At 35.7% G+C, this 27,010-nt stretch overlaps 1 protein-coding gene across 1 annotated transcript in view; it reads right to left on the bottom strand.

The window, feature by feature from the left end:
• The window catches only part of SESTD1 (SEC14 and spectrin domain containing 1), a 61,874-nt gene extending 36,426 nt beyond the window's left edge, over positions 1-25,448 (bottom strand). Inside the window, exons 1-4 of the mRNA XM_006760569.2 lie at positions 25,372-25,448; positions 22,122-22,230; positions 17,603-17,693; positions 13,260-13,373 (exon numbers count right to left, since the gene is read on the bottom strand). Of these exons, the coding sequence (XP_006760632.1) occupies positions 13,260-13,373; positions 17,603-17,693; positions 22,122-22,230; positions 25,372-25,426 (369 nt within the window). The 5' untranslated portion in view covers positions 25,427-25,448. The remainder of the gene's footprint in view (positions 1-13,259; positions 13,374-17,602; positions 17,694-22,121; positions 22,231-25,371) is intronic.
• Between the last annotated feature and the right edge of the window lie 1,562 nt (positions 25,449-27,010).

Genomic DNA, 27,010 nt, shown 5'->3' with positions numbered 1-27,010 from the left:
TTTATCAATATTAATAATATTTGGGTAATAAAAATCAGCTCCTTTAATACAATAATATTTTCAGCAAAGGTTTTTCATATGGCCTTAAAATTAGCTAAGTACACTAAAATGATAAACAAATGAATAATAAATCTGGCAATCAAAAAATTACACGCAATTGTACTCTTAGATTATACTCTGTAATAAAGAATTAACAAGTCTATCATTTTATTATAATTTGTGAAAAGCTAATAAAAATCAAACTTGATGAGTATAAAAAATTATATAAAATTTCTCTAACATTCCTTTGATTATATATTAACAAAACATGTCCCTGTAATGGTAGAGTAAAACCTGGGATATACTAATATTTAGTTTGAAAATAGGAACTAAAATGTAGAGTGATCAGAGAATTCATGAACTTAAAAATTGTGTTAAAATGATAATTTTTTAATGCTAAACTTTAAAAGATTTCAAATACAAGTTATAGAATCATCTAAGAGACCATTGTAGAGCTAAATAAACGTTCAATGAAGATATACATGGATATAAAAAAAATACGTGGGAGAAAGGTATTCAAATGTTAGTACTGAAGCAAAAATAAGACATTAAGACATAAATCTTAATTTACACACACAAAAAAGACTTGATAAGAAGAAAATAAAAACAACGTGTCAAGCTGGAAGGAACACTATTCTCATCCTAAAGAACAAAGGCCAGATAATCTATAAAATTATAACTTTTCTGTAACTCCTCAGAGGGCAGAGGACACAGAGACACCAACTAGTCTAAAAAAGAAGGACAGGGACCACAGATCCCTGATGTCCTTGACAAAATGGAATTCTTGGGAAGGAAGATGTGAAAGGGAAAGACCTTATGGTCTTCAATTTGAATTGGAAGCATCAGTTTAAACTCATGACATATTTGATCTTAAATAAAACATACACTTACATACACAAATTTTCTAATTCTGTCTACTGACAGGTTTAGAAATGATGACCAATTCTGTAAACATACACACTCCTAGCATCCAAATGTTGCCTCCAAATATCATTTTCCATTTTAAGGAATCAAGGCTCCTTGGAAAAATGACAGATCTGGAAATACACATGATGAGCTTGGGATGTCTCATCCAGATATCGAGGTTATCAAAACTACTAGGGTTGTACCAAAAGGTCCTGAAAAGGTTTCCACTGGCCAAAGATGTAATAATTTGCATATCAATAAGAATTATAAATGTGGTGTTTTAAAATATCAGTATGTTTAATTCAATGAGCTCATACTTATAAAATCAGGATATAAAAGGAAAAAAATTATCTAACCTCTTATATACCAACAATACCATTGGGTAAATAATGAGAGTAAGTTTCTCATTATAGAAGTATTCTAGCTAGTAAATGAAGAAAGAAAAATAGAACTAGAACATCATCATTTTAAATCTTTAATAAATTAAAGGATTTAGGCACTGAACATCAATGGCTGCTAACATCACAAAAAAGAAAACAACTATTATGAGACTCATGATCAATGAACAGCCTTGGAAAAAGGAAATGAATTCTGAATCTAATCAACTGTCTAAATCCAACTATCAATTTATGGAAATACAGAGATTTGAGAAGGCAGAAGAATATGTTAACCACACCACAGAGATACTCCTGGCAATGAAAAACTCCACAGGACAAACTACCGGGTCTCTTCGAGGAAAAAAAAAAATGGATAAGAAAAGAGAAAGAGAAAGACAGAATCCCACAACAAATAATAAGAGAATTACATATTCTTTTAAAGCAATCATAAAATATTTTTAAATGACTATATATGATACCATAAAGAAAGCCTAGGTACATTTCAAAGAAAAACTGCAATGAAATTAAGGTACGAGTCAATAATCAATCAAATCAGAAATTATTAACAAAATTAAAAAACCTTATCCACTTGGAAAGGCATCTCAACCAATCACAACGTATGGACATTAATTCCTGATACAATTAAATAAATCAATGTGTGCCTTAATTTACATATAAATTAATGAATAAATTTCAAAATATAGTATTTATAAATAATATTCTATATAGAACCAAATCTTTTTATAACATTTATCAAATAATGACAAATTTGAAACCAATTGGCTCTTAGATATTAAAGGATTTTTTTAAGGCATGATAATGGGTATTGGGTTATAGTTTTTATAGTCTTTATGTTTTAGAGACACACAATGAAAAATTTATTTACAGATAAATTGAAATATCTTCAATTTCTTTCACTATAATATCCTCAGTTTTCCCTGAGCAAAGTGGCTGAGCGTAAGGATGAGGCAGGAGGGAACATGCATTGATCGTTGTTGGAACTAGATGTAGGGATACAGGGAGTTCATTATTTATTTAAAAACTAAAATAAATAACTACACATTTTTCTTTTAAAACAATCTTCCCAAAAAGAAAATACCAGGCTCAGCCAGTTTACAAGTGAGTTTTAAAAATCAAATCAATTTTCAGTAGCTAAAACGTATTTTATTAACTATGTTGTGAAAGTTTGTGTGTGATGCTACAAAGTACAGCAGGCCTCAAACCAGCTTCAATTCTGGCCCTGCTCCTTACTAGCCCTGAGATTTCTAGCAAGTTGTGTGAAGCCTGAAAGCCTCAGTGGTCTCCTCTTGTAAAATCAGTACATTTGTCCTGATGACCTATAAGCTACTTGCTTAGCTTCACAGTCTAAGAAGCTTCATTTAAATTTTTTTTAAAAATCAAAGACCATTTCTTAAATGCTTTCAGATAATAAAAAGAAACACCCTCAACTTATTTTGAGACTAAACTAACAGATATCCAAGGATAACTTGAGAAAAGACCATAATGATTTAAATATTTTCGTTAGCCAATATCAAGTGGTAGCAAGGCGTAGAGCAGCAGAAACTCTTACACACAAGTGGATATTCAAATTAAAATGCCTCTTTGGAAAACAACTGGGCATTATCTTGAAATTGTAAACATTTCTATAACCTATGCCTAGATATTCTGCAAACAAACAAACAAACAAAAACCTTATACATGTTTATCAGGAGACATATACCTGTATATGTTTATAGAGCATCATTTATAATGGTGAAAGAATGGAAACAACCCAAATACCAATCAACAGAATAAGTATATTGTTTTTATTCATACAATGGAATAACATTCAGCAGTGAGCATGCAGCAACTGCATCTACTGCAAGAATATGCATGACTCTTAGGTAATGAAGAGTGAGAAAAAGCAAGTCAGTGAAGACTAAAATCATGATACCATGTTTATAAAACTCAAAAAACAAATAAAACCAAATATATTATTTTAGAATAAATATCCCTAAATCTACACTAATAAGATAAAGATGCTAATTGACCGTACCTTCGCTATGCTCATCAGCCAATCAGAATAGTATGCAAATTACCCAACAAAGATGGCCGTTAAATTTGCATACTGCAGGCAGATCCTGCTGCTCTGCCCTGCCCCAGCGTGGGATCTGGGCTTGCCGTGTGTGGTCCGGGGTGGGGGAGGGGGACGGGCGGCAGCGAGAGCCCCAGCTGCCGCCCACCCCAGCATGGGATCCCGGCCTGCTGTGTGGGACCAGGGGAGACAGGGCAGGCACTGCGGGATCAGGCATGCCATCTGCCACCAGGGGAGCGGGCCTAAGCCAGCAGGTGGTTATCTCCCAAGGGGTCCCAGACTGTGAGAGGGCACAGGTTGGGCTGAGAGAACCCCCCGCCTCCTGCCAGTGCACAAATTTTTGTGCACCGGGCTTCTAGTATAAATATAAAAGATAAACATTCTCTATTTCACATTTAAGTTTTTAATACACACATACAGAAAGAAAACATAAACAGAAGATGAATAAACACAAATAATTTAAGTGTTCAGGGATAGGGATGGGTGAATGGGATCCGAGAGGGGCACTCAAATTTATTTTAAGTTCCAGATATTTGAGTTCTTAGGTTATGTGGTAGGTACTCAAGTGTTTGTTTTATTATTAAGCTTCTTGTATACATATACATTTTTTTAAATAGTATGTACCAAATGCCATATTAAAAAAACTAAAAACAGAAAAGAATCATTAGAAGAAGGAAATGACTTATAGAAGAAACAAGATGAGATCTCAACCTCAGACTGGGGAAATAGTACCTCTTCTGAGGTAGCAAGCAAGGAGGTTAGAGGTAGAGCAAGGAAAATTGGGAGGTGGTAATGATAGGGAAGTTAAGAGTTCATATGATTCATTTTTCCATTAAAAAAATAAAAAAAATACAGAACATTAGATTACATTTTTGGTTAGTTTAATAACTTCAAACTGTATAATACCTATCTACTTTAAATGGCAATTTAATGTTATCTCTAGGATAAGGAGCTTAGCATATTTTACTATTTAGGTACCAATGGGAGCTAATTTAAAATAAACAATAAAAGAAACACAGAAAACGGTTTTCTCTTAGTGAAGAACTTGTCACAGAGGGCTTTATTTTATCCTCTAGCTCCAATGCAGCTTCTTTAGACTAGTTCTTAGAGACAGACATGATGTTAAACATTCAACAATAAGAGGAGTTAAGCCATAGAAACCATATATGCTGCCACCAACTCCTTTTGGGATCCAGGCAGACACTTCCACTCTAGAAAGATTAAACACAATCAGATCCCAGGGAGGGGCTTCTCCTTTCTCTAAAAATGTCTAGCTATTTATTAACTAAGTATATACTAACAATGTATTTATTCGATTAGGAAATAAACTACCTGCTAAATTGACCATCAATTCACATCTGAAAAGTTGACATTTCCAAAACACTCTCTCCTGAAAAAAAATGACTGGACAGAAAATACAATGAATGGAAAACATAATAAATGATCTTTCTGCTCTTTAATTGAGCCTTATTTGGCACAATATTCTATTTAAAACACTGAAATATATTTTAAAAAAAATCCCTCTATCATGTCCCTCATATTATAACAACTTTTAATGATGTGCTGTTTATTTTCTAAATAATCATTATTTAATGGAAGTTAAATTTATTTATTAAAAATATTATTTATTGGATTTTATGTATTCTAATGTTGGAAATATAAAAATAAATAAGGTTCTCTAAAGGAAACAGCTTTTTTTGTTTCTGCAATAATCCAGAGACAGCTGTACAACACTTTCATAAAGTGGATTAACAATTTCTGGTTTATTTCTAAAATCTTTGTTGACAATACTCTAAATAAATCTACATGTTGTTGCTCCTCTGGTCATAATAGTGCAAAGGGCCAAAGGCTTTACTATAATACCCCCAAGAGATTTCCAAATTCCTTTCTTAAGTTAAACACCATTAAATAACTAGAAGGATCCTAAACTAGGAGCCAATCATTCCAGGTTTATACCCTAGCTCTGACACAAACTCACTCACCTTGTAGATGTCAATATAAAGGAATTCACTCCTGGCTTATTTCCCCAATCTGCCAAAGAAGCTACATTAAATTATTAATGATGTCTCTTTAAGCTCTAAGAGGACATAATTCTGATCAGCTGTCATCCCATACATTTAACTTGGGTCATTGTTTCTAATATACGACCTGTTCTTGCCCAATGAAGAGCACTTGTCACTTTCCATCCACTCTGGTTAATCTCACTAAACACACACACACCTTTTTATATTTTGCAGTTCCTAAATCCATAAAATCACTTGGCAACAGATTTCAAGTTTAATAAGCCAAAGAAAAAATCTGCAGTTACTCAGTTGTATGTGGCAAAGGTTTATTTACATCTGAATGTTTCTTTTAAAGCTTTTTCCTAAAATTAACTTAAATGTAAATAGTACAGATTCACTCTCTTTTATGACATATAATATATTTAAGGATATACTACAAAAAGGAAGAAAAAAAGATCACTTTGCCAAAACCTTTCAAAGAAAATGAACACTATGAAATTGTTTTAATAGTAAAGTCCTACATGAAACATTACTTTTTCCTTTATTTTACGTTGAGAAGTTAAGACAAATTAAATGAATAAGCATAATATTTTGTTAAATAGCACATGCAATTGTTCAATAAGTTTGAAGAGAAAAATATTTAACATGTTGTCTTTAACCAAAACTTTTGTGAAGGTTTTCTTTAATCTGAAATCGACTTTATAGAAAAGGCTTAAAACTTGTCTCTCCCTTACTCCCGTTCTTTTGTTTGTAACTAGAACACGTATCCTTTCCTAATACAATATTCTTAAAGAACGTAACACTGAACTTGTCACTCTCCAGGCACTGAGATATTTTACTTTTTAGTTTACTTATGCTAAGAATGTGTGTGCAAGATTTGGAATTAAAATGTGCCTTGGTAAGTCTTTGCGTGCTTAGTACGTACTCGTGTGTATATATGTTTATACACATACTATCTCAATGTGTATGTTTGATTGCATTTGTTTGCTGTAGAATATTTTTCTAAGGGAAAATAACTTTCTACAAAAACTGGAAAGAATAGAGAGAGAAACATGAAGGCAGTCTTTGGTCCCAGATCTAACATTAGTATGGCCTCAGAAAAAGAACAGGATCAGATGCAGTGATAAAAAGAGATGAGAAGAAAACAATTTAGAATGGTGGCTGGTTATCATATACCAGTAAATAACACTTTTACTCTCATGAATGACAATAAAGAATGAGAAGGTAGAGAGCCCTTTGATTATTAGTCTCCCAATTTGAGGAAAAGACTACTTCCAGGACTACTTCAATTTTATCTTATCATTTGAAAGACAATAGCAAATTATATCAAAATCCATCAACACCATGAGGTAAAATGTTGGCAAAGGACAGAAAGTACCTGACTATCTGAGTTGCTAAAGAAGAAACTGAACAGATAGGCAACTATTTCAGACACAGGAAGGATGACTGAAGAAACATTTAGGTGAGCAATGAAAGATGAATATTCAATAGCTGATGAAAAACATTAGAGAAATTAACATGAAGAACTTCATCTAGAGGAAAAAAAGTAGGAAGAATGATAGGCAAGAAAATGTGAAATCATCTGGGAACAAGGTGTCATTAAAATAACTACTGGGTGTTTATTTGATGAACATGTAGACAGCTGGTAATAAATCCCTGTTATGGATAATTCCATGAGGTAAAACATACTGATGCTTACAGGAACACAAGTACTCATAACAAAGTTATAATGTTCTTTCAACAGCCCAAATGATCCAAAATAACACCACAGAAAGTAGTTTTTAATTAAACAAGTATCTACGCTGAATTCAATTTTACATATAGCTCTAAGTATTATTTAATGGCTGGTACTGAACTGCCCAGTACAGTTGAATATGTTTGGTGGTATGTGAGGCAGCATTTGAAACTACTCTCACCTCATTAGGACATTAGGCTTTCACTTGGGAAAATGTGCTAGCTGAACCTCTTCAATGCCTAACAGAAAACATGCTGAAATAAGAAGCTTTAATGCTTGAGTTTTAAAAAATCAATCTATGACATCAAATCAAGGCAGACAGGAATTCTCTGACTTACATTTTATCCTCCAAGATGCATGGTATTACATTACAATTAATTCATAAAGCATGAGACCCAACTGACACAGCATTTCTGAGCAGATGCTTATGCTTATGCCGGCTATGACAGGCTCCTCACAAAGGGGTCTTCTTCCTCACTCGGTGTCCTTGGCTTTCGTTTCTGAACTACTGGCTCCTGATCACTTTGCATCCTCCTGGAGCAACATTTCCTGGCAGGAACAGCGGTCCTCCCTGACTGTCTTAAGTACTCATTCCCCATGGCAACACCAGGCCTCCTGCTTTCAGCCTTCACTTCCTTCCCTCACTACACTTGTTTCTCTTCCCTGGGATGCATTTCTCATTCAATTATCAGGATAACACCTTTCTTAATGTACATGCTGGCATATACCCTTCTACTATGTCTAGATCACAGTCAGGTCAATAATGACAAAAGCTGAAACATAAAAGTGAAAAACAAAACATCTGACTTCTGCTTAGCATGTAAAAAGGCGGAAAGAGCCCTAGCTGGTTTGACTCAGTGGTTAGAGCAGGGGTGGGCAAACTTTTTGACTCAAGGGCCACAATGGGTTCTTAAACTGGACTGGAGGGCCGGAACAAAAGCATGGATGGAGTGTTTGTGTGAACTAATATAAATTCAAAGTAAACATCATTACATAAAAGGGTACGGTCTTTTTTTTTTTTAGTTTTATTCATTTCAAATGGGCCGGATCCGGGCCGTAGTTTGCCCACGGCTGGGTTAGAGTGTGGTCCCACAGACTGAAGGGTCCTGGGATCGATTCTGGTCAAGGTCATGTACCTCAGTTGCAGACTCGATCCCTGGCCCTGGTCGGAGCACGTGTGGGAGGAAACCAATCGATGTGTCTCTCTCACATCAATGTCCTTCTACTCTCTCTAAAATCAATGGAAAAAATATCCTTGGGTGAGGATTAACAAAAAAATAGAGATGGAAAGAGCATTGCTCCAACCCTTACAAGAACAACAACAAAACAGTACAAGTTTATCCGAAAAATCACAACTTTTCTTGAATCCATGAAAAGTTAAGTTCACAAGGAAACCAATTAACCTGAAATCTAAGGAAAGACTTGCACCTTCAAGGACAGATGGAGCCAGAACACTTGTTTATCCGGAGAAAATGCTAGACTCCATACAAGCCAGGAAAGAATTCAGCTAGCATTTGAAATGAAATGCTCAAGGTCAAAAGTGGGCTAGTATCAAAGTTGCAAAGCCCTGGGAGGTGCTGCCACAAGAATTCAAACTCATTTGCAGGCTCCTCTCCACAGACTTGCCAGGGCCTCCAGAGGATGTTTGGGAATAGTTAAGAAACTTCAACACAGCCTCTCTCAGAGTACAGGCCTCAGAGAAGGCGGCAGCAGCCACTATGGGAAAGGCATGAAGTTGATGCACAGCCTAGATTCTTCAACTCTTACCTCTCCAAAAGAACAAAAACCTTCAGCGGTAACCGGTTTGGCTCAGTGGATAGAGTGTCGGCCTGCGGACTCAAGGGTCCCGGGTTCAATTCCAGTCAAGGGCATGTACCTTGTTTGCGGGCACATCCCCCGTAGGGGTGTGCAGGAGGCAGCTGATCGATGTTTCTCTCTCATTGATGTTTCTGACTCTCCATGCCTCTCCCTTCCTCTCTGTAAAAAATCAATAAAATATATTAAAAAAAAAACAAACCTTCAGGTGCTCAGATAAGAATGATAGACTGACTTTAGGGCACAAGTACTAGTAAAGCCCCACTGCAGCTGGAGGAAGAGAAAAGAAGAACCTATCCTATTGTGGGCAGGAATATATTATGAGCCCAGATTATAGAGGCCCCTTGAGGTTGGGGAAAGGGGGAAAGGGCAACACCACTAACGGGGCCCTAACCACTGGACTCACCATTACAGAGCTTGCCTAAGACCGAAGCTATATCAGAACAGAGAATGTCCCTCTGATAAACACTGAATAACAAGTAACAGCAGTCTACTGCTGAGGGAAAGTCAGCAGTGCAAAGGAAAAACCAAGACCTGAGGGTGGAATACTAACGGGGTGGGGCAAAAATAGGTTCACAAATGTTATGGAAAAAACACAATAATTAACAAATAATAATAATACAAGAATAAACTCTGGGTTTTGCAAACTCCTAACTATGAACCTACTTTTGTACCACCCTGTATTATAAAAAGAAACCGCTCTGGCAAACCAGCCCACATCTGCTACACAAAGCAGCCAGAGGGACTTGAAGCCTGTGGTACACTGAGGAAAACAATAGCAACAACAAAAGCCAACTCAATTCAACTCCACCCACCAACCCTTCCCGTACCCCACTAAAAGGCCTTGTAAAAGACAAGATGGGCCCACATGCAAACACAATACCATTTGCCTCAATTGCTACTGTCCTAAACAAGATGTCCCAAATCCAACAAAAAATAACAAGGCACACAATATGCAAGAAAGAAAAAAACCCACTGCCAATAAGCAAACAACATAACCGGAATGAGACAGACCCGGATATAAAAAATGTCAGGTAGGGAATTTAAGATTATTATAATATACTAGAGGCCCGGTGCACGAAACTCACACACTCGGGGAGAGGGGGCACCCTCAGCCTGGATTCCAAGAGGGAGCAGGCCAGGCTGAGGGACCCCATTGGTGCACGATCAGGGCTGGGGAGAGACACAGGAGGTTGGCCAGCCGGAGAGGGACCGTGGGAGGGCTCCAGGGGGTGTCCAGCATGTCTCTCTCAGTCCTGATCAGCCAGACCCAGCAGCAAGCTAACCTACTGGTCGGAGCGTCTGCCTCCTGGTGGTCAGTGCACATCATAGCAAGCAGTTAACTGGCCTTAACATATCATTAGCATATTACACTTTGATTGGTTGAATGGCCAACCAGACGACTGGACACTTAGCATATTAGGCTTTTATTATATAGGATACTAAGGTTTCTCATGGACAAACTGCAGAACAAATGGGGAATCTCAGCCAAGAGTAGATACTACAAGAAAGGGTCAAACATAAATTACAGAAAACAAAAACATGGCAACAGAGATTTAGTAAGTTTGCTTCATTAACAAACTCAACACAGCCAAGAAACAATGAACCTGAAAATGGATCAATAGAAAATACCCAAACTGAAACACATACACACACACACACACACACACACACACAAGATAAACAGAACAACCATTTGAAATCACATTATGAACCATCTTGACAGTCATGGATCACTCTGACACAATGGCAAACACACATTCTTGTCACATACACAAGGAAATCAAGATAGACCATATACTGAGTCAAAAAATAACTTGCACAAATTAACAATAACCAAAGTCATGAAACGTATATTATCAGATAATAACTTGACACAACTGTTAACTCAAATGGATCATAGATCTAAATATAAAACCTAAAATATACGAGACATTTTTTTTAAATATATTTTTATTGATTTCAGAGAAAAAAATGGAGACAGACAGAGAGAGAATCATTGATCAGCTGCTTCCTACACGCCCCCTATTGGGGATCAAACGCACAACCCAGGCATGTACCCTTGACGGCAATCAAACCCAGGACTCTTTAGTCAGCAGGCTAATGCTCTACTCACTGAGCCAAACCAGCTAGGGCTAAGAGAAATCTTTGTGATCTTAAGTTAGGCAAAAATTTCTCAGCTACAGCACAAAAAGCCTTGTTCATAAAAAAAAAAAAAATTTAAAGCTGGACTTCAGCCCTAGCTGGTTTGGCTCGGTGGATAGAGCGTCAGCCTGCGGACTGAAGGGTCCCAGGTTTGATTCCCGGTCAAGGGCATGTACCTGGGTTGCGGGCACATGCCCAGTAGGGGGTGTGCAGGAGGCAGCTGATCGATGTTTCTCTCTTACCGGTTTCTAACTCTCTATCTCTCTCCCTTCCTCTCTGTAAAAAATCAATAAAATACATTTTTTTTAAAAAGCTGCACTTCATCAAAGTTAAAAACTTCTTGAAACATGCTATTAAGATCTTGAAAGGCAAATGACAGACTGAGACGTACCATTTGCAAATTACATAGCTCATAAAAGACCTTTATCCAAATACATATAGAACTCTCATATTTTAATAGCAAGAAAACAAAGACCTTATTTATTTTTTTTAAAGGGCAAAAATGTTTACCACCAAAGAAGGTAAATAATGATATGTAAACATTTGAAAATATATTTGTATCATTAGTCATTAGAGAGATACAAGTTAAAACCAAAATGATATACCTCTACACACCCACTAGAATAACTATAATCTCAACAAACAAACAAAAACTAACAATAATACCAAGTGCTAACAAGAATGGGAATTTCATACTTTGCTGGTGGGAATGCACAATAATACAGCCGCTTTGAAATTCTACTTGGGAAGTGTTTTATAAAGTTAAATATATACTTACCAAATGGCCCACCAACCCCATTCCTACGTATTTTACCCCTCGAGATAAAAAAAATTCATATAAAAGCCTATACATGAATGTTTATAGTACTTTATTTGTAATCACTAAAAACTGAACACAACCTGGGGAATGGATACACAAACTGTGGTATACCTTCACAATGGAATACTATAACTAAATAATAAGAACTATCAATACAACATGGATGAATCTCAAGTGCAAATGCGTATGTGAAAAAGACAGATTAAAAATGTTACATACTGTATCATTCCACTTCTATGACATTCTAGAAAAGGCAAAACTATAGGGGCAGAAAACAGTTCAGTAGTTGTCAGGGACTAGAGATGGAAGAAGGAGTTGACTACAAAGAAGCGTGATGGAAATTTTTGGAGTGATGAGGTATTTCCTGATTGTGATGTGGTTACTTACCTGTTTATGTTTGTCAAAAGTCTCAAAACTCTACACTAAAATGGATAAGTTTTACTGCTTGTAAATCATAACCTAATATTTTCTTTAAGTGAACAAAAAAAAAAATCACTCATTTTAAGACATTCCAAGCTACCTCATTTAAGAATTAACCAGGCTTTCTTAAATCTTTCTCAGATACCTTAGAGACCTTTCCTCCAGACCAAACATCCACTGACACTGACTTTATTGAAAATAAACATGTGTTATAGTATAGCAAGGTCCAAATGAGTCTTAATTGTCTGACTTGTACAAGCACTGAAGGCTCTATATTCTATAGGGTAAGAGTTGGGCTTTGTACACCTTGCAAAGCTTCCATATTTTATTTAACCGATATAAAGTTTAGTATCTATCAACTCTCCTACTAGGAAGCTAGGATTAACAGGCTGTGGAAGGAAAAATATGACAGAATTGTTTAAATTTCTATTTCATCTTTGGACTTCTTCCTGATCTACAATAAGATGTACTTTCATGCAAGGAAAGTGAGAGGGAGAGAGAAATGTCAATAGGAAAGGATGGGTAATGGTGTTCATGTATCAAAACCAAACCAGATACTAAAAAAATAAAATAAAAAATTGGCATATCATATAAAATATGCTCTGACTTCAATTATAAAATGTCTACGATTTCCTAGTATGACTTAAGTGTCCTGTAGTAATTCACAAAAACTTTTTGACTAAAAAGTTCCTACTTATTCAAAGGAGTTAATAAAGATATAAATGATAATAAGAAAGCATTTGTGGTCTTTGACAAAGCACCATAATTCATTCAACAAGTATCTGAATGCTGACTATATACTTACTGATCATTGCTTAGGCACTGAGGAAGCATTACTTACACACTGCATAGTATCCAAAGCTGCACAAACAAAACAATACCAGCAAACGCTATATTTCAAGATATAATACACTCCTATAGTTACCTCAAAGCCAAGTCTATCCTTTTCTTTCCAAAAGCAAAAATGTGTTACTTTCTTATCCCAGAATTCATCTGGCTTTACCACACAAACAAGGGACACTTCTGCTGGAACAACATTCTGTAAAATATAAAAAAAAAAATTATAAATTATACATGTAAAATGAATAGTTTATTAAAGTTATAAATTATTAGATATTCATGATTAGGCTGAGTAGTTAAGAGACCTTTGGAAAATAGTTAAAATAATAAAGTAGAAGAAATACTCCAAACTTCAAAACATATATGGCAATAAAGAAATACTTGAAAGACAAGCTGACTCAGAAAAGATTACAGTATTCCATTGTGGAGGTAAACAGCAATACACACAGTACATGCTAATTATTTTTGTTTTACTGAATCTCTCAAACAGGAATATGTATAGATTAAACTGCAAGACAATTTTTAGTTGGAAAATTATAAAATTTCTTTTTTCTAACCCAATTTCCTTGAAGAAATTCTTCAAATAATGTAAAATCAATTTTCTCACAAAGTAAGTTTCTTACAGGTCACTATACAAAAAAGATTCTGCATGATTATTAACTTAACAAGGACAAAGCTAATCTTTGACAAATACAATTTCACATTTAATAGATATGGTTATTCATATTACCTAAAAATGGAAATGAACATTTATCCATGTATAAATATCCCATGTATATTTTATCAGCAAGCTCCTTATACATATCTTAAATTTGCCCGTTTCTATGACCTACATTGCTAATATCCCAAACTAGTCAGCCTTTGAAATATTCTCTACCTCTTACCAAGGTCTAGAAGGCCCTCCAGGGCAGTGACCTCTCAGACCTCATCTCATACCTTTCTCCTCAGCTACTCCTCCCCCACAGTTATGCTGGCCTTGCTGCTCCTGGAATGTAAGAAGTCTATTCCTACCTCAGGACTTTTGCCTTGATGTTTCCTGTCTGGAATGTTCTTTGTCCCATATTGGAATGCTCCCTCAGTTCATTTAGGATTCTACTCTAATATTCCCTCTTCACTAACCACCCAACCTAACATAGCACCACTGGCTCGGTCTCCTTTTACCACTGCATTTTTCTTCCTAGTATTTACCACTATCTGATGTTTCATTATTTAGTAATTTTCCTGCTTATTGTCTAACTCTTCCAGTAGAACATAAGCTGCCCATTGGCAGGTACCTTATCTATCATGTCACTCCTATGTGCCTGGCATATAGAGGATACTTTATATATATTGAATAAATGAATTTGCATTAATAAGTGGCTTTCATCCCCCAACCTTTACAGAAGAATAAATTGAGCTTCAGAGAACTAAAGTAACTTATCCATAGTAAGAGTTAAGTGATGGTGCTATAATAGAAACCAGGCCTGTCTGACTCTAAAAAAGTTCTACCACACCATTTCAAATCTTCTAGACCAGGAGTCAGTAAATTCTTTCTGAAGGGCCAGATAATAAATATTTTAGGCTTTGCATGCAATACAGTCTATGTTGCAACTATTTAAAATTCTGTCCCTGTAGTATAAAAGAAGACATAAGCAATATGTAAACAAATGAGTGTGGTTAAGTTCCAATAAAACTTTATTTACAAACTCCAGGAACAACCACAAATTTATATTTTATACCATAAGTGGCATAACTGAATAATGATAATATAATAATAATAGTGTTATTATTAATTAGGGAACAACAAAGACCTTCCTACTTAAAACATGGCACTGGACACATCACAAACCTAGTGTTCCCTGCAATGACTGGGCTGTGAATAAACTAAGTAAAATATTTTATTAATTTCCATTTTATTAAAAATAAAAATAAAAACGTTTATCAGAGGAACAAGAAGTTTAAGGTAGATTAAAGTTTATTCATATACTGACTAGTGAAAGATTATTATTTCAAAATCATTAAATATTAAAGCTGTGAGAAACAAGAGAAACCAAGCCACCCCTCTGAGAGAATATTAGCCCTAGGGAAAGCCAGCACTAAGTTCTGGGCTCCCAAACAACTGATACCAGTACCTTCTGAAATAAAAGCAATGAGAGACTTTGTATGTAGAAAATGTTTGACTAGGAGCAAACAACAGGCCATTGCAATTTCTGAAAATGTTAACTATTAATAAATCCGAAAGTTGTTAAAATACCTATCAGAAAAGAAATCATAAGAAGGGATTAAATCAGCCATTGATTGTTCTTCAAAACTGCCACTGATCAAAGTCCAGTTCAGACAGCAAGCCCCAGTGCATCTGTGACACAGTTGAATAACAGGATGAAAGGAAAAACACAGGTCATAATGAATGGATTTCTCACCTAATAGTTATTTTAACAACTTTGACAGAGAAGAGTTAATCTTCAGTGTTTGGAATTTCACAGTGCTGGGAACATATTTGACAGAAGAAGTAATGGTAGGGCACTAAACTGTGCTCTGTTAAAAACTGATCCTCAGGAGGCTATGTTTTTTTCAATACAATGGAGTGATTCTTTTTTATTTTTCCAAATTTTTATTTATTAATTTTAGAGAAAAAGGGAGAAAGTAAGAGTAAAACCAATTTTTGTTCTTCTGCTTATTTATGCACTCATTGTTTGATTCTTAAATGTGCCCTGACTGGGGACAGAACCCACAACTTTGGCTTATCAGGACAATGCTCTATCCAACTGAACTACCTGGCCAGGGCTAAAGGAGTGATTCTAATGGTGAAGGTTTAGACCAAACAGTTAATAATAAGGAAATGGGTAGATAACTTGGGGACCATCTCAGATATATCACCTCGAAAATATAAACTTTGTAAGGGATAAAGCTAAGACCATGCTTAGGACCTGATAAGTTCCAATCGTGGCTCTTTCCATTTTCACTACAAGAACCTCACTAAGTTATTTAAAATCCTTGAACCTCAGTTCACTTTTGGGGATAATAGAACCTGCTTACCAAGGCTCTAAGAATAAAGTTCAACGAGATAATTTATATAGCAAGCTTAGTATGGTACTCGAACTCTAGTAAGCACTAAAACTGAAAAATAAATTACCAGTTTCCACACCTTGAATTCCTTTTCCTAATTATCCCAAACAAAAGCTATAATATTGAGTCATTTTCCTTGTTAATTAACTTTTCAAATTATACTCCTTTCTATAAAATCCTGAAGCAGCTACCAATTATTTCCTAGTTCATTTAAAAATCTTGATCTTGCTTTAAATATCACTGATATTTACCTAACTGAATGTTCACTATCCCATGTAACTGCCAACTTTTTTTTCACCCACACTGGCCTGCCACCAACTCCCTTCACTGTGTTTGCTTTGTTTTTGAGCTGTCTCTAAAGTCAGTGTGCTGCCAAAAATGCTCTTTTCACTTTCATTCATTTAAATTATACAATCTCTTATATATCACTAATTAAGGTAAATTAAACCCAGGTAAGAGCAATCTGGCCCTTTCAATTATTCAAATATTTTATTTTTCCATTTCTGATCACAGTATCCTCAACACGCTTCTAATACATCAACAAATGTTTACTAAGTTCCTACTATATGCAAGGGACCATGTATGTATTCTGTGAGGAGCACAAGACAATATGAAACACAAGACTAGAATCAGATCACGGCCTGTATAATTGCAGCTGTTTAACAAATGCTAATTTGTGAGCTGCTAGAGTCCTTGGGGACACAGCTGTTAAGTACAGTTCTGGAGTAGAAAGAAATAGACCAGTGGTCGGCAAACTGCGGCCCCTTGAGTGTGGCTCTTCCACAAAATACCACGTGTGGGCTCACACGTACAGTGCGATTGAAACTTCATGGCCACACTCAAGGGGCCAAAGAGCCGCATGTGGCTCATGAGCCAGTTTGCCGACCACTGAAATAGACCATCTTGATTCCTGGTGTTTGGGGGGGGGGGGGGGGGGGATCAGAAGGGAGACATTTATCAAAACCACCTAAGAAGCTTTTGCAGAATACAATTACCCACTCCTACTCCCACCTGTAGTATCAGAATGGGGTGGAGTAGGGATAACGCAGATATTACAGCCTGCAAAAGCTCCCAGGTGAATCTGATAATGTCTCCCCTCACACTTTTACCCTGACTGGCCTACTTGCTTAAATCATTTAAACATGACATTATTTTGATCATTTACAAACCTTCGGAATAGGGTTGACATTTATTTTACTCCTCAAAGTCAAACCTACAAGAACTGAACTGAATGTATCAAACCAATAGTTAGCTGTGCATTTCAGAGCTCAGTCACTGCTGAGAAGCCTGGGCACAGTCCTATAAATGAAATGCATTGGCCATCATCACCTTATCTGTTGTTGTAAAATAAAACCATTTTCTGATAGTCAAAAATAAAATTACCTGTAGCATTAAGACTACTGTTTTCACCACATTCCACTGTGATTTTCTGCCATCCACAATCACGGTAAATCCTCTAGCCTTACACTTTTCACTGAAATGAAACAAAACTACAAAATATTAAAATAAACTTCATATTTTATTCTTCACAATTCTAAATAAAGTTCACATCTTAATTGTATATGGAGCAGCATTAATCTCACTTGGTTTGGTTTACATTGTCAACAAGACTATATCATTTGAGTTTTCTCAAGCAATTTATTTTTCTTGTTTCAGGAAATAATGAGTATTTACAAGCTAATTTGGTAAGAAAATTACTTTATAAGCATGGAAAGTCACTTTCTTAAAGAGAGAAGAAATCAAAGTAACCTTCAAATAGTCTCACTGGTCTCTTAATTTCTTCATCTATAAAATGGGATCACAATGAAGTAGGTAACTAATGACTGCCAAGTGCACACGTAATTCTCGTCTCTTCTTTCTGTCTGGAGTATAAGGTTTGTAAAGTGATACTGTAAAACAGGTAGAAAACGAAGTAAGCTATTACTGAACCATTGGAAATGGGTCTCTCTGTGTTATTTTGGAGAAATCTAATGAGATGAGGTAGCATTCAGTGTGCACAATAATTCAAAGCTTGAATACAGCATCTCTAACCCACCTTTGCTCTCATTTTGCACTCTCCGTCACGTGACCAGCAAAATATTATGTTGTGTGTTGGAAAGTGTTATTGCTATATATTACCTATTACTCAAGAACTTACTAACACTTTCCAGAAGGCTACCTTAGTAAAATGCAACTATATGAAAAAAACTCCATTCTAAAACCAAGCCACATAGCTCTATTATTATTGTTGTTGTTTTACTTATAAAATCAATTGGATGCAGGGATCTCAATTACCCTTCCTCCAATACAGTGGAAGAAACTACCTCTTTGCTTAGCAGAGCAAGGATTTATAGTGAAACCTCTCCTCACTCAAAGTTTTCCCAATTGTGTACATTATAGGAAAGGTAAACAGGAGACCCTTTCCTGAGATTTAAATCCAACAGTTGAGGGGATTTTGCTAATCCTCCCTTAATCCTGATAAGAATTCACAATAGCCTCAAGGCAGTGGTTCTCAACCTTCCTAATGTCGAGACCCTTTAATACATTTCCTCATTAAAACAGTAAGATCATAAGAATGATATTGCTAAAGGCAGTAACAGAACCTGAGTTTCCAAAATAAGAGCAAGAAGTATGCAACAGGTGAACAAATTGAATCATATGATCATATAAAAATCTGGCACACAAATGTTCATAGCAGCATAATTCAAAATAGCTAAAAGCAGAAATAACCCAAATGTCCATCAATTGATAAATGGAAAAACAAAATGTGATAATCCATACAATGAAATATTATTCAATCAGAAAAAAATAAATACTGACACATGCTATATAGCATAGATAAACCTAGAAAAGAAGACAAACACAAAAGTCCATGTATTATATGGTTCCATTTATATAAAATATACAAAATGGGCAAACCCACAGAGACAGAAGAAAGAAGATTAGTGGTTACCAGAGGCTGGAAGGAGGGGAGGAAGGGGAGTTCCTGCTAATGGGTATAGGGTTTCTTTTTAGGCTGATGAAAATGTTCTGTAATTACAGTGTGATGGTCACACGACCTTATGAATATACCGAAACCTGCTAAATGGTACCCTTTAAAGGGTATGTGAATTTCATGGTATCTGAATTATATCTCAGTAATTATGTATCTCGAATGTTGAAGTGTTCTATTTTTGGATTTTGTATTACAAAATATAAAACCTACTAGTATTGTTTTGGGGGGTGGGGGGGTGGGTAGCGGGAAGCTGAGGCAATATAATAGTCACTTCTGGATTAGCAACAATACATGAAGACTTGCTGGGGAAAGCAAATCTGACATCTAATTGCTGGTTGTGGGATCAGGTAAGGAGAAAATTCCTGGAGTTCCCTACCAACAAGACATGTAGGAAGAGCACTATGACCCAGGGAGGACAAAAGCCCAAGAGAGACCAGCTGGAGAGGGTAGCTGGCTGTTGAGTGGTTTTCACATAAGTGGCAGCAAGTCAGGGACTTCCAATGCATTGTGGGAATTTGCAGGAGGGAGAGCTAAGACACAGACTGCTTAGTAGAGGGCCTTACCTGGTTGGGACTAGAGCCAAGAGAAGTGAGCCAACCCATAATTTGGTATTTTCTTCTCACTGGCATCTGCATGTCTCAGACACAGGTTATACAACCCATTTTGTTAAATAAGTTTTACATAAGGCTTTTATATTTCAAAGCACACTCTAAATTAATCTGTATATTAAGACAAAGAAAGTAATGAAGCTTGCAAATGCCATCTGCAGTGATCTTAAGGGCATGAAATATTCCAAATTTATTTTTGAGGTACTTAAAAACACCCTTAATCATAATTTTCTCACATTTTACTGAAATAGATAATGAAAACACACACAATTCAAAGACACTATTTCAACTACTTCAAGGGAGAAGGTGTTTTTTTGTTGTTGTTTTTTAACTTCATTCCTACAAGTAGAGTGAGAGTTTAAACTGTTTTTAGCAACATACATAATTTAGAAGCATGTTATGTTCTTTATAAATGGCATGTTGAAGGAGCTGGAGTGCTATACTAATAAATTCCTATACTACCATTAACATGTTTATATTTTGAGAACAATAACAACAACAACAAAAAACTATTAAAATCCTGCCTCTTTGTTCCTACTCTATTAAGAGCCTTTCTAGGACGAGGTGACTTCGTTAAACAGGCAGTAAAAGAGAAGAGACTCCTCAACAAGCTCACTCACTCTATTTGCCAAAGGATTTCCTGAGCTCAGTGTTCTGCTGCTCTTAAAAATTTCTCTGATTACTATGAAGGGCTCCTTCTCCTCCACTCACAAAGCTCTGCTTATACTTTCATAATGGCACTAATTTCACTCATGCTTTTATTATAATTATTGTTTATAATTTATCTTCATTAGATAATATGCTCCCAAAAAAGCAAGAATATTATCTTACTGATACCTTGACAGCTTCCAGCACAGTGCTTTAAATACAGAGGCCCTTTAAAAATGTAACATGATTCAATCAAATCACTCCTCAGTCAGAATGCAGCAATGGCTTTCCTTCTCATTCAGAACTTAATGGCCTGCAAGGTCCTCTATGACCTGACTGACTCCAGCCTCTCTCTCTAATCACTCTTCCAGAACTCTATCCCTCTCAAACTGCTCCAGCCACCTTATTGGTCTCACATGCTGAGCCTGCTTCTGCCTCAGGGCCTTTGCACTTCCTGTTCACTCTGTCTTCAATGTTTTTTGTTAATGCTCTTTCATCAGACATCTATAGGTCCTTTTCCTCAATTCAATCACATCTGATAAAAACCTTACCATTTTGGGAAATATTGACTTACCTACCCTTTCCAAGCCATCTCTCTCTTAACTCTAGTGTTCATAGCCTTCATGAAAATCTAATATATTGTGTATTTATTTGTAATATTAGTTTGCCCATTAAGGAATAAGGCTGATAAGGACAGGGACTGGGTCTGCTTTGTTCACCCATTTCCTCGGTACCTAGAACAGTGAGGAGTTCATTGTAGGACCTCATGCATTTACTGAGTGACTAAAGACTTACGACCTTAATGTCTGTGTAATTTTTGGCAAGTCATTAAACCTCTGTGCTCTGATGTTTCTTCTGTAACATAAATGAGTTTTCTACAACTAGGAAGAACCAATTTAAAATCTAAATTTGAATTTTTAAAAAATTCAAAATTTGAGAAAAATGGAAAGGTAACTTCTGCACATGTTGAAGCTCTACAGAATCAGGAATAACCTGGAGACATTTTTCAAAATTCTGATGCCTGGGAATCGACCTCCAGAGAGTCCGATCCAATTGTTTTTGGGAGGCATGCTCAAGGGACTTCAGCCCCCAAATATCGTTGATGGGAGGAAAAGTTGAGGAGAGGACTTTTTTTGTTTTCCTTCTTGTTGAAATGAAGGATAGGCTCAAGCAAATAGAAAAGTGTAAGTTTTGTCTTCACCCCAAAAATATAAAAATTAAAAATCCAAAGACCTTTGGATTAAAATATAAATATGTTTTGCATTTTTTAAAACAAGAACGTTTTAAACTCTAAATAACCTTCACTCAATAAATTAAAATCTGCAGTGTACTTATATCTATACAGTGAGATAACTAAATAAAAGATACTTTCTATTTAACACATTTCTCTAAGTTTTCTCAAGTTGCATGATATAAATACTCAATCTTCATGTTCCTTTAAAGTTGACAGTACATATATTTTGGAAATCTGTATATTATTCAGTGCCTGAAGAGCATAAAAAGAGTATTTTATCTGTTGTGGTTTCATAAATTACTGATTCTAGTGTTTTTAATTATAACTTCACTGTTAATAAAAGCAGATAAGAAGGCAAAGTATATTTTAACAATAGCAAAAATCATTAGTAAGTGAATGAAGACATTGAGATTTAAGAAAAGACACCTTAAGAGTCACCTTGGAATGCTGAGTAGATAGTCTAAGGTGACACTCAGCTCATCCATATTTGTCTGTTCCAAGCATAATGGAATTGTCAGAATGAGGCCACTTCGTCTGTCCTTTCCTCCTATTAAAGAAAAAAAAAGGTAAATTTAGCATGTAATAGATATTAAAGCACTAAACAAAAAATATATATTTGGATTCAATGCTACTAAAACGATTACAAGTTTAAGACATCAGTAAAAAAAAAAAAAAAAAGCAAAAAACTACCTAATGGCTATTTATTTTATACACCATAAATGTCCATAATAGTATAGCAAAATTATATAAAATTTAGAAAAAAATCCACCCATGAAATTTTCCCTTACACAAAGCAATTATCAGTTTAATTTTCTTCTTTCTAGTCTGCTTCTTAATTTAATCAACTCATCAAATGCCTATTGTGAACCCAGCACAGTAAGCATTTATAAATAAAATTAAATCAACCTAAGAAAAGCTTTAAGCCATAAGAAATAACAGCATGCCGAAACCGGTTTGGCTCAGTGGATAGAGCGACGGCCTGCGGACTGAAAGGTCCCAGGTTCAATTCCGGTCAAGGGCATGTACCTGGGTTGCAGGCACATCCCCAGTGGGAGATGTGCAGGAGGCAGCTGGTTGATGTTTCTCTCTCATCGATGTTTCTAACTCTCTATCTCTCTCCCTTCCTCTCTGTAAAAAATCAATAAAAAATATATATTAAAAAAAAAAAAGAAATAACAGCATGAAATATGAAAGTTTATTTATTAGGCTGTGTTATAAAAAGGATTAAAGAAATGGAGAAAATTATAGGAGCTGTGATAAATGTGGAATGTTTCCTCGGACAGACTTAAGAAAATGACAGAATTTATAAACCAAGCCAAAAGAGCATTCTGTGATGAGGACTGATATGAGTTAACGCACAAAGGTCAGCTAGACATTCTTTGTTCATGAGGCAATAAAGAGAAAGTCCCTGCCCAGCTGAGAAGAGTGTATGGGACCTGGATATAGAAGCCTGAAAGTTCAACTCCTATTCAATTTTCCATTTGCATTAAAGTGTAACATACTTTTATACACACAGAGCTTCTTTGAAAGTTCCCCATATGACTAACTTTTCACTCTGAAGCCCATCTTCTGATGCAACTGACACTTGTGGCCATCTTAGAAGCCTAAAAACCAGCAGATTCTACTAGAAACTATTCTATATGATCTAAAACAGGGGTGGGAACCTTTTTTCTGTCATTTGTATATTTATAACATCATTACAGGTCATACAAAATTATCAATTTAAAAATTGCCTGCTATATTTAGTCAAACATTTAATTTACTCCCCCAATGCCTTGACGGGGCCAAACCAAATGATTTCACGGGCCTTATATGGCCTGCCAACTGGACGTTCCCCACCCCTTATCTAAAAGGTGTGAACAAGATGACTGCTTTGAGTGGCATAAGTGCAATTCTTGATGTACCGAACCATAGAGGATCCTTTTATTAGGTTAGCCATATAAATTACTGATATTCAACCATTTATTTAACCTCAATAAATGATAATTTCAAGTGATTCAACTTAATAATCAATTGAGACTTTCAATTGCACTTTTTTTTTGTCTAGAATGTAAGTTTAAAAAAAACAGATTGCATCCATGGTTTTCTAACTCTATTCCCTGAATGATTTTGGTTTTAGAAGTTTTTCTCTATTTTTAAACAAGTTTGAAAATCAAGTGTTAATTTAATGGTTAAAATAATTAATGGTCAATAGAGAAAATCAAGAGGGGTGGGCTAAGAGATGTTTCATTTTCGCCTCAAAAAATGTTCATCTTTATCCCTACATTAATAAGATGGAAGACAAGCTAGGATGCAGGGTATTAAAAAAAAAGGTTATCATATCTGGACTGTAGCATGCTGACCCACTGTGTAATTGTCTTCAGAGGACAGGTCTAACATTCAGAACTATATTTAACCTTATGCCCTCAAGCTTTCACCAAACAATAAAGCAATCACTGGTACAAAAGAGGGCAGAAGCTGACAGGAAAGACTTCCAAGATAGGTAAGGTCAACAGTCAAATGTTGCACAGAGACAAGTGTCATAAGGAAGCAAAATATCAGTGATAAAGATTATAAAAGAATAACAATGTCCACTCTTGGCAACGGTGTGGAGCAACGGGCATTTTGAAACAATATTGTTAGAGGGCAATCTGACAAAACCTCACACAAATTTAAATGTAAATTCTCTTTAACAGGTCCATTTATAGAAATACATACTACTGAACTTGTACAAAATGCACAAACTATGAATGAAAATGTTTCCTACAACACCTTTCGTATCAGAAAAGAATGGAAAATTGTAAGTGTCAACTGGTAAGGGAAGAGGATTCTTCATAAAAAGGAAATGCATGTTAATAAGTAAGGAAACAATAATACTAATAGGCAATATCTTATTTGTCCATTATACTACCCTAGAAAAACATGCCAATTTACAGAGAGCTGCAATATGCTTTGAAATAAAAAGACATTAGTAGCCTAAATATCAAGAAAATTCTGATAGGATCTAAATAGTAAGAAAGAAAAAGCGAGATAACATAATATAAATAACCGTAAACAGGCTGGCCACAGTAGCTGTTCTAAAGTATGTCTAATTTACTCAGTGATCCAGAATTCCAGAAAAATCACTATACCCAATGTACCCACCACTGCTCTCACACTGATAAAATATCTCGCATTTTATCTCTGACTCTTCTTAGCTGATAGAGACATTGCGCTAATAACTGAAGGTAAACCAAGCCTGTATAACCAAGTTCAAACAGCAAAAACTGAAAGCTGTGTAACTGATATTTCATAATTCCCTCAGCACATTGAAACCTTTTCATAGAAAGATGGAAGACAAGCTAGGATGCAGGGTATCATACAAACTAATTACTCTATGTTTTAGAAACTATTATTTAGATGCTATTTAGTCAATTATTCTTAGACTGTATCAATTATTTCATTTTCATGTAAGAAGTGAGGCATCATGACATCTACCCTGTGGAGATCATTTTACCAAATTACACAACAGATAAAAATTGGCCTGCCAAGAAACAACAGTGACAGATTTGGCTTGCATAGCTATCCATTTTGATTAAAAGATGCCTCAGAAATACCTCTGAAACAAAAATCTCAGAAAAATGAAGTGCATTTCTGTCAAACTTATAAAAAAAAAAGTTTAAACAAGTTTATACATCAAACACTTCCAATTTTAAAGAAGAAAACATACCTGAAAGGAAGGCTAGTTTTTTCTTCAGAATGGGTAATATTACCGAGGCCTCCATTTTACTCCAGTAAACTTCCTCACGTCTGAAAACACAGAAAGTTAAATATCAAGCACAAGATGGTAATTACTCCATAAAATATATACTTATGATGGCTTATACCAGGATTTCCAAATCTCAACATGACATATACTTTGAGTCGGATCATTTATTTATTTTTTGTAAGAAGCTGCCCTGTGCATTGTATGATATTTGGCAGCATTCTCTATTCACTAAAATACCAAGAGCACTGCCCGTTTCAGATTGTGACAACCAAAATATCTCTGAAACACTGTCGAACATTCTCTGGCAGGCAAAGTTACAGCCAGTTGAGAATCACTGTCTTCTCTGTATTTCAGAGCAATACTCTTGGGCTAGAATAGTGTCTGGAACATTGTAGTAACTCAATAAACTAATCTGTTGAAATTTAAAAAAAAAATGAATCAATTAATCAACAGGTAGTCATCTTTCTACTGGTCTCCTTATTAATTATATAACTTAATTCCAAATACCCAATTCTTTCAGTTTCACTATTAAATGGCTTTCTCAGATTTCTCATATTTTTTATTTCTCCATAATACATGGTAACACATCTTTCCCTCATGTTTATTACCTCGAGATATTCCTTAATGCACTGTTTCAATTTTTGCCCCCCACTGTAAACTATCTCCAGCTCTCCACATTTTGTATTTTTAAATTATCCAGGGGAAACTATGATTAGCCCAGTAGATCTCTTTGTACCAAGTCATAAGTCAATGTTCTTGGTTTGGTTTTCTAGTGTCCACTTGGCCACAGCCAGGGGTTATGGCTAAATACAAAGAGTCACCATCCATCCAGCAAGGGCTAAGCAACAAGATAGTTTCCCTTAAAAGGGAGCTTTAGCATGGCAGGCATCTGAAGGCTTGGCCAGCTCTGTTTACTACCAAAAAAGGATTTCACGGCGAGCGGGACGTTTAAAACAAGACAAAATAAGAAAATCAAACATTCAACTATATTATCCACCTATATTTAATTTCATGTCTGAGGGAGTATTCTCTATCATATTTTACCCCTCCTTTCCCATTCCCAACTCACACCCACCCACCATTATAACATAGTAACAGTTCCTTGGAGTACACCATGAAATTGCATTATATTTAGTGAGAGTATACTCTCTTTCCTTTTAAAATATTTTAGCCCCCTTTTTAACTGAGATATAACTGACATATAACATTATATTAGTTTTAGGTGTACAACATATTGATTTAATATTTGTATACAGTGCAAAGTGATCACTACAATAAGTCTACTTAACATCTGTCACATACAAAGCTACAAAAATTTATTTTCCTGTGATGAGAACATTTAAGATTTACTCTCTTAGCACTTTCAAATGTGCAATAGAGTATTATTAATTACTAGAGGCCTGGTGCACAAATTCATGCACCAGTGGGGTCCCTCAGCCTGGCTGAGGGATCAGGCCAAAACTGGCTCTCCGACATCTCCTAAGGTGTCCTGGTTTGCAAGAGGGTGCAGGCTAGGCTGTGGGAACCCACTGGTGCACAATTGGGGCCAGGGAGTCCTGGGAAATGGGTGCCTGCTCTTGGGAGTGTTATTAAAAGACTC

The sequence above is a fragment of the Myotis davidii genome, unplaced genomic scaffold (assembly GCF_000327345.1).
Source record: "Myotis davidii unplaced genomic scaffold, ASM32734v1 scaffold370, whole genome shotgun sequence".
Lineage (NCBI taxonomy): Eukaryota > Metazoa > Chordata > Mammalia > Chiroptera > Vespertilionidae > Myotis > Myotis davidii.
This window is presented reverse-complemented; position numbering and strand designations above follow the sequence as displayed.